The sequence below is a fragment of the Cupressus sempervirens genome, chromosome 7 (genome assembly GCF_028749045.1).
Source record: "Cupressus sempervirens isolate cs-2001-9-10 chromosome 7, ASM2874904v1, whole genome shotgun sequence".
NCBI lineage: Eukaryota > Viridiplantae > Streptophyta > Pinopsida > Cupressales > Cupressaceae > Cupressus > Cupressus sempervirens.
The window spans coordinates 806,195,520-806,204,963 of NC_143124.1; the positions used below are offsets into that span (position 1 = coordinate 806,195,520).

At 35.6% G+C, this 9,444-nt stretch overlaps 1 protein-coding gene across 2 annotated transcripts; it reads left to right on the forward strand.

Moving 5' to 3' along the window:
- Positions 1-2,335: 2,335 nt before the first annotated feature.
- Positions 2,336-6,661, forward strand: LOC149549833 (pentatricopeptide repeat-containing protein At4g33170-like). Of its 2 annotated transcripts, XM_089793062.1 has the most exons (3): positions 2,342-3,245; positions 3,905-4,270; positions 4,511-6,661. In XM_089793062.1, exons 1-3 carry the CDS (start codon positions 2,504-2,506, stop codon positions 5,404-5,406), a joined length of 2,004 nt encoding a protein of 667 aa, XP_089649188.1. In that variant the 5' UTR covers positions 2,342-2,503; the 3' UTR covers positions 5,407-6,661. The 2 variants fall into 2 exon arrangements, with proteins under 2 accessions (XP_089649187.1, XP_089649188.1); XM_089793061.1 differs by having other exon boundaries at positions 2,336-3,245; positions 3,905-6,661.
- Positions 6,662-9,444: the final 2,783 nt, after the last annotated feature.

The following is a 9,444-nucleotide window of genomic DNA, read 5'->3' on the forward strand; positions in this document are numbered from 1 at the left end:
AAAGCATTAATGGATTCAAACATAAGTTTTTCAGTTAATATCAATACCTTATCCACTTCTATATACTCTCTCTTAAAGATCATTTTATTTGTTTTCCACCAGATGCTCCACACCACAACCAAAGGCAATATCCTCCAAATCTCAGCAAAAATAGATCCTTCGTTCATTAAAGACAAACTTGCCATCATTTGGCAATTCATTCTTCTATTTTACTACCCTACAAAATATTATATTTCAAAAATTAGGAAAATATTAAATTTATATCTACATTTATATTGCAAATAAAACAATTTAAAGTAATAAAATAACTTGTAATTGAAAAATTAGCTAGAAATTGATATCTCTCAATATATTTTTATTAGATAAATATGTTTATAATATATATTCTAACTTTAAACATTTGTAATTGAAATATGTTATTAATGGAACACATTCACCGCACCTCTAATTAATTTAGCATAACTTTTACTCGTATTTAATATAGATAAATATTTACAACAAAATTTAATATTTTTATTTTTAATTTTTTAATTATATAAATGTTTGGAATTTGAAATGATTTGTAATTTATTTTTTATGAATAGACTTTTCAATTAAATAAGTTTAAAGGTACACTTTACACAGATAAGCTAGGAGGAAACAAGCCCACTCATTAAGAGCCACTTTAGTAGTGCCTAAAGAAACATCAAAAATAGAAACACAAGCATAGCTTGAAAGCAAAAACATAATTTGCTTGTTGCTAGGTGGCTAAAGCAGTAGTTGATGGAGGTGGAAAATGATCTCTCTCGTATTTTCATCCCAATATATCAATGGGGTTGGGAGTGTCCTTTGGGATGGACCACCCCTCCTTACAACATCTTTTTTCTCACTCTACTTCTTGGTTGAGGAAATGATCAATTTAGATGAACTTGGCCAACTAAATTTTTTGTTGGAGTATGGCTAGCTAGTGCCACCATTAGTTGAAAGACAAACACCTCTTATGTTCCAACTAGAAACAAAGCCACGTCATGGTGAAGGAATAGAATGTTGGCACTGGAAATCTATTTTTAAACCAAATTGGTGGCAAGGGGCCTAAGAATGTGGAGTGCGAGTAATGTGTGAAGGCGCTGCGATCACACTTCTTGTCATGGGGCAAAAATTGGTCATCAAAGGTGGAGGGTTCCAATGACTCCTTGACAATTGTAGATGGGGAATTTTCCAATGCTACAAAAGCTCCTACAAATGGGCCACTTCCATGGAAACTTTGTTGATTTGCACTTGAATATGAATCATTGCATTGATACAAAGACATGCTTTAGTATATAAGGATACACGAATATCAAGAGAGTTATGAGAGAAAATAAGTATTTCTATCTTTCCACGAAGTGAAGAAGATTTCCACCTTGAAAGCATGCCAAACTTGCAGGAAATTGAAGGGAAGTCAAGGGCAATCCCCCACTCGAGTAGAAAAGGCAAGAAAAGAACTCAAGTCCATGTTCATAATTATTGAGCTCTTCTACAATACTAGAAGAGGTGAATGAAAGTCTCAAGTTGCCCACAAAAATGGTAGCAAAGATCTAACAAGCCTAGATGTTGTAGGCAAGGTCCCAGAGGCAAGCCTTGAAAGAGAATACACCAAGAAAAATGAGCCAACTTAGGCTCAACAATGGTAGTCCAAATGGTTTGAAACCCACAATGCCACACATACTGGGAAGATTGCAAGCGCCACTTAAGATTTAAGATTGGAACCATAGGCAAATGTGAAACAAGCCAATGGCAATCCAATCTATGCTTGCAATTATAAAAGGACATGTTGGGAAATCATCATCAATCCTTCCATCATAGCCTAACCAAGTGGATGCCTAACTTGTGAAGTGTATCAAAAGAAGTACCAACACAACCCAATCAAAAGTCTGAAGATTTAGTTGACTGAGCCATAAATGAGCACAAATCTTCCTAAGAATGAAGATTCATAATAGCTATAGCAAAAATATCACAAAGACTACAAATACCATGCTTATGAAAGTACAAAGCACAAAATCTAGAAAACCCTTGCACCTAAATGAGAGGTGACCACCATAAATTATGTTGATTGAAAAAAATGTCATCTTCAAAAACCAAGATGTTTTTTTCAACAAAAAATACTTTGAATATGTACAACATCCTTCGTTATATAAAAGGTCCTTAAATCTTACAAGCTCCCTGAACTTCTTCTCATGTATTTCCTCACGTTCACTAAAATTTTAATGTATAACATAATAAAAAGAAATCTTAAGCACCGTTTTTTTTTTTAATTTTCAGATTTTAAACTGCTATAAATACCTTTATCCTCGAACTCATAGGCTTGCTTTGTAGTCCAAAATGACGCAAGCTTTGAACTTGAAAATTAAAACCACATAAGCGGATGGAAAGCATTATGGTCGGTGATACAGACAAGATTTGTTTCCTCTCGGTAGTTTTATCCTGCGGTATTTTATACTTCTAATGGCGGCATTTCCTGCACTAAAAACTTTCAGCAGTGATTATGCTGTCGTCAGGTTATTATCCGAAGAAGTCTTGTTTTTTCTTAGCCACAATTCTAAGGTACAACCTTAAAGTTTGCAGGTCTATCAGCTACAATGCCCTTGCGACAGATTTTTCAGATATTAGTTCAAACATCCGTGATTTCAATTTTTTTGTTCGTACCACAAATTTTCTACATAGAAATGTAAGCTCGAGTGAAGCAGATACAAAAATGTATGGCGATCTCTTACAGGAATCTGTAAAAATGAAATGTCTTTTAGACGGAAAATTAGTACATTCGAACATGATCGAAAGTGGGTTTGAACCCGATGTTTTTGTATACAACAATCTGATAAACATGTATGCAAGATGTGGACGTATAGAGGATGCACGCCAAGTATTTGATAGAATGGCCGAACGCAGTGTGGTGACATGGAACGCCATGATTACTGGGTATGTACACAATGGGTATGGTGGGGAGGCTTGGAAAGTATTTCTTGAGATGATGAAGGAGAGTAATGCGGCTCTGAGAGCAACGAATCATACGATCACGAGCCTTCTTAAGGCATGCTCTGTAATGGATGATGTGCAAATGGGTAGACAGGTTCATGGTGTTGCTGTGAAGAGTGGGATTGAGTTGAATGTGTTTGCAAGGAGTGCTATGGTGGATATGTATGCTAAATGTGGAAGAGTTGATGATGCAAGGCAAGTGTTTGACAAAATGGCTGAACAGAATGTGGTTTTGTGGACGGCCATGATTGCAGGTAGGTAAAATTTTGGAGGTTAATATCGCTCAATTGCTTGCTTTAAAAAAAAATCTGCGTATTAGTTGTCATATGAAAAGAAGGATCTTGCTTCAATTCCGATGAAACAATATTGTTGACTTTAAAGTGGGAGCTTGCGTTTTGTTTAGTAACTTTTTTTCGGCGATCAGTTACATGAAACCAAAAAAATATTTGTAGTTCTAGAAGATTAGGAATCTGAGATTCCAAAATTAAAAAGATGATTACAATTGAGGTTTTTTCTTTCAGATTCATTATAGCGTTATCCATCTTCAATTATTTGCGTAAAAAAATTACAGATATCGTTGAAAATATTTGCTGTAGCCAGAATACCTAGCTCACTTGATTGAAGTAATAACTTCGATAGGAAAACGATTACTATAAAAGCAAGAGCTAGTTCACATAAACTAAATGTGATACTAGTATAGATGAACAAGACACTGTGGAATCGAAGAGTCTCTAAGTCGTACAACTTTAAATGAAATAGATGGTGAAAGACAGGGAAAAAACAGGAGAAATTCTTTTAAATATAAATAAATTTTAAAAATTGAGAAATTGTTAATAGATAAGAAACTTTCCAAGAATTCTAAACTGGTTGAAATTTGCGATTCGGGATTCCTTACAGAATTATCTAATTGCAGGCTATGTCCAGTGTGGACAAGGGGGGGAAGCACTTCAAATTTTTGCAGACATGTTAAAAGAAGGTCTGAATGTGAATCAATTCACCTTTTCCAGTGCTTTCAGTGCTTGTGCTATTGAAGGCGGTGTGGAACAAGGCAAGCAAGTCCATGCAATGCTTATCAAATCAGATTCCGAGTTGGATGTCTTTGTGGTGAGTGCCGTTGTTGACATGTATGCTAAGTGTGGGAATATGGAGGATGCATGCAGAGTGTTTGATAGAACGGATAAACGAAACGAGGTGCTGTGGACGGCATTGATTACAGGATATGCACAGAATGGGTTTGACCAAGAAGCTCTCCAACTCTTTCAAGAGATGCTACGGATTGGTATGAAACCAAACAACTTCACCTTTGCTAATGGTCTCCGGGCATGTGCAAACTTAGTTGCATTGGAGCTTGGAAGGCAAGTTCATTCGCATGTTATTAGATCTGGATATGAGCTCAATTTATTTCCAGCAAGTACACTTGTTGACATGTATGCTAAGTGTGGCAGTATAGAGGACGCATTAGAAGTTTTTAAAGCAATGCCAAAACGAAATGTGGTCTCATGGAATGCAATGATTACAGGATGTGCTCAGCATGGTCTAGGAAAGGAGGCCCTTAATGTCTTTGAACAAATGAAACAGGAAGGCACAGATCCAGACCATATCACCTTTGTTGGTGTTCTCTCAGCATGCAGCCATGCAGGGCTAGTGGATGAAGGGCGTATGTACTTCGATTCCATGGCTTCTAACTATGGAATTGAAGTCAGACAAGAACATTATGTTTGCATGGTTGATCTTTTGGCCCGTGCTGGGCTACTAGATGAAGCAGAACACTTTATCAATTCGATTGCCCTTCCCTCTGATCCATTAATTTGGCGAACTTTGCTCAGTGCATGCAGAATATATAGCAATATTGAGTTAGGAATACGGGCAGCCAAAAATCTTCTTTATTTAGAACCATATAATGCTTCAACATATGTTCTACTCTCAAACATGTATGCTTCACTTGGTAATTGGGATGATAGAGCACATGTGAGTAAAATGATGGAGAAAATGAGGATAGGAAAAGATCCTGGAAGCAGCTGGATTATTGTCCAGAACAAGGTGCACACCTTTGTTGTAGGAGATAGATCACACTCACAAACAGATGAAATTTATGCAAGCTTGGAGGGCTTGGTGGGAAAGATGAAAGAGGCAGGGTATGTGGCTGAAACAAATTCTGTGCTGCATGATATGGAGGAGGAGAACAAAGAATATTCTGTAGGTCAGCATAGTGAGAAACTTGCCATTGTATTTGGTTTGATGAGTTCGTCCCCTGGGACACCCATCCGTGTTTTTAAGAATCTCCGTGTCTGTGGTGACTGCCATAAAGCAACCAAATTCATTTCAAAGCTTGTAGAGAGGGAAATCATTGTAAGAGATGCTAATCGCTTCCATCATTTCAAGGAAGGGTTATGCTCCTGTGGAGATTATTGGTGAGGAACAGTGAAGTGTACGCAAAACCAATGCAATTGCAATTTACTATTTGCCTTAAGAAAATAGTAACATTATCTGCAAGATTGTGGACGAGATCATATATATCAAGCGCTTCATCACTATATTGTGGAATCCTTGACTAATATACTGGCCACTCTATTATCATAGCTTGATGGATAAAATTGCAGCATGATCAAATGTGCAAGCATCTGGAAATTGGAGCCTGGTTTCATGTTTCTTTTTTGGATTTAATGGGGTAGTCACCTCAAGAAATCTCAGAGATTAAACAGACCTAGCTAATGAGGGACAACAGGGGGCCTCACCCCAAGCTTAACGCTTCTTCAAGTCCACGAGCTCGGGAGCCCAATGAAGGTAGGGTGTAAAGCCTGTAAGCACATCTAATCTCAGCAGCCTAACGAAGGTGTAAAGCCTGCAATCACAATGACCCAGTAGGGAATTGAACTTAAGTAGATGTTGAAACAACACCACACTCTAATCATCCCACTACTCGCTTAACAGTGTTTCTTTTTAAAAAGTTGTTGGAACTTCAAAATTGCAATTCTACAAGGGTAATGAGTGATCTCAGGATAACATATCCTAAATTCACAGTACACAAATATGGTCTCATGTATACAACCATTCTATAGAAAGAACTGATTTATGGATGGGAAAGCATAAATTCAACGAGAATTGGTCACCAAAGACATGGTTAAAGAACATTATCAATAGTGTGTGAGAAACTGCGAGCACAGAGCACTACATAGAAAGAAGAAAGAAAGAAAACTAACATCCATGAGGCTAAAGATAGGCTATAGGACAGACTGCCTTACAAACTGATTTCTGCATTTCGGCCCTTTTCTTCTGCAACTTGATGAGTGCCCCCAAATGCTGAACTACTCCCCTTGCAGAATAAATCAACCCAAAAGTTAGCTGTCAAGATATTAACATAGCTATCCCATAGCTAGCCCTGCTTTTCTTGAAGGCATTATACGAAAAAATGAAATGCTTTATTGTCCTCAGTGTCTCGGAGGTGAAAAATATACATGCTTTCGTCACAAGCTTCTTTTGGCCTTATTTAACGTATTTCTTCCATATGTAATAGGTGCCCTGTGAAGGCAGCTCAATCACATACAAAAGAGACATTCTCAGCATTAGAAATAGCACATCTAATTATTTTTTAGCGTGCTAACTTCTACCTGGGATTCAAATAAGGCATTCACCAATTAAATACAGTTCATTATTCATTTCACCATTTAAATACAGTTAATTACTAATTTCGGCTTCATAAGTAATTATAATTTTGGCTTCATAATTCTAGAATTGCTTCCTTTTACAAGAAATGGTCCATGCCTCCAAGGCTCCAAGCAATGCATAAGCTTTCTGAAAGAAGCATAATAAAAATGTGCAACTCCGAATCATGTGAGCAAATATGATGTAATAAGAGAACAAGATTTTTTCAATGTCAGCTCAAGTTGTCTCTACATCTTTTAGTGTCCGTTTGGCAATGGGAATACAAGTGGAATAGGCATATGTATATTCTTAAAGTTTTGAATTCTTTGTTTTGATGCACCAAATCGGAATTGGAATAGGAATAAAATTGGAATACATATTCCAATTTTGGCTCAAAAATAAGGATTTGCTATTCCACCTAAATAGGTGGAATAGGAATATGTATTCCTATTCCAATTTTTTAAATTTTAGAAAACATAAAAAAATTTGAGTCCATTAACTCCGCATCAAATTCTAGGTGAACCAAACAAGAATAGGAATAAGTAACCCCATTTTCTATTCGAGAATAAGTATTCCTATTCCCATTTTTATATTCCCACAGCCAAACGAACCCTTACGTAAGGTATGTGATGACTTTGAGAGCCTTTATTGAGGTTGAAGTAGTTTCAAATGTTGAGGGTGTTTCTAACTATTTCATAAACGTAGTTGAATGTTATAAGTTTTGTTCCTGATTTTACGTTGTATTTTATTGAGCCGATAGGCTTATTGTGATGCATTTTGTTGTTGGAAAAATTGTAAGGCTCGTCCTGGATAATTATCTTTTTTTTGGTGAATAAAAACTTTTAGAAGTTTCCAAAATGAAGCAAGGATTGTGCATTGTTGAATGGTACTTACTTGTGGCCTCTCTGACATACAATCTTGCTAGACAAACACAAAAGAGAAAGATCAATATATGAAGATCCTAAGAACAACTATATAGAAAGAAAATAGATAGAAGTACTCACTATTTTTACAAGGTTGGAAATTCAACTTGAAGATAGCATTATGTTTGCAAAAATAAGGTTTTTATGTTTGGCGAAATTTGAGCTCTACATTGCCAAAGATCTATTTAAGTTTGGAAGTAATTAATAGAGAGAAGGTCAAATGAAGATTGCAGAGGTAGTGATGATATTGGGTAAAAGACAATAGTAGGCAAAATTTGAGGAAAAAAAAGACTTTACACCTAGGAGTGATATAGTTGGGAACAAGTAGTCTAGGAATGTTTTTTTTTTGTAAGAATTGAATTATGAATACACTCTTATATGTCTTACTTTGTTAAAACTTTAGAATTTGATTCTTTAAATTTTCTTTTAAATTACATCCAATGACTATGATTTCTCCATGACAAGATAGCGAATGCAATATTTTGAAAAATATAATGGTGATTATTGTTGAAGCGACCAAGATCTCTTACAAAATCAAAACACTTCCACAAAATGAATGCCAATGAAAGATATTGTTATAAGCAATATTGAAGTATACAAAAGAGCCTTGCATAGAAAGAAAAGGACGATGAGAAGGAAGTGAAATGTTGACTTCCATTCCAAGAGTGAAACACATATAGGACTTTGTTGATAAGTGTTGAAACACTTAGTAATTCTACATGAGCTGAGATAGGTGGAATGTCTCCCAAGTGAGCTTAAAAGTGGTATAGATAGAACCCTCCTAGTTAGGCTAAAAGCTAATCATTTGACGATAATTCATTTCATACTAGTGATTATGAAATTGAAATAGTTGAGATAAAGTCACCACATCAAAGTTGCAATAACCATGGTTAAGAAAGGAAAATACTTGACTAATATGAAATTGTCGCTTTTAGAGAAATGTAATGTTACAATGAATATAGAATTACTAAAATCAAAGTGGATATATCACATGTTCAAAGTAGAAAATTCATCAATATTGCACTAGAAATGAAGATTTTGTTGCATGTTGTTTTGGTTTTCAAGGTAAAACTAATAATGTCTTTCTTTTTGGCTCCTTGCAAGGTGATCACATCTAACAAAGAGATTCTTTAGAGAAATATTGTTTGGGTAAAGTATTAAACGTGGTGGGGCACATGAAGAGAGAGAAAATTAGAAGGGTAGCACGAATTTCCTTGGTGATACTTTCCAACAAGATATCATAAAACATATTCATTTATCAGGATGCAGAGCATAACACCTTTTAATTGTCATGAATACAGGGAGAGCGGGTTGGAGTGTCAATTAGAGCGAGGACTCTTAGGATAATCCTAGGGACATGGACACAATAATGACATGGGTAACTTATTTTGGAGACAACTAGGATGATGTGCACATGACGCACAAGATGAAGATGATGTTCATGGAGAAAGCAATCACTTCAACTATTTAGAAAATTTAGATTGAAAAAATTGCCACTATATTAACAAGTAACAAGGAATCTAATAAAATATTGTACCATGGAGTTCCTATTATGACAGAAACTGTGAGACAATAGAGCTATGCATATGGGTGGACACAAAATCTTGCATATCATAGATTAGATTAGATTTCTAGGTTGAGATCTAAAACTATTAATTATCCTTCAATGATTACAAGCTAGATTTTGAAGCATTTTATTATATATTCAAGGTTAATCCTCATTCATGATCCTAGAGTACCATAAAGTAGAAACTGATATAGACTATCTTAATTCATTAAAGACAACTATCATTTTGCGATATGATTGCTCAATGAGGAGTCCCTAGAGGAGGAATCAAGAGCTCAAACAGTTAACTAATCATCATTTGCATCCTTCTACCAAGTAGCA

What these genes read in the sequence shown, in the direction of transcription:
- LOC149549833 (XM_089793061.1), top strand. Translation starts at nt 2,504, where the DNA reads ATGCTGTCGTCAGGTTATTATCCGAAGAAGTCTTGTTTTTTCTTAGCC. An exon ending in GTGGACGGCCATGATTGCAG is followed by an intron (nt 3,246 to 3,904) that starts GTAGGTAAAATT and finishes ATCTAATTGCAG; the next exon opens with GCTATGTCCAGTGTGGACAA.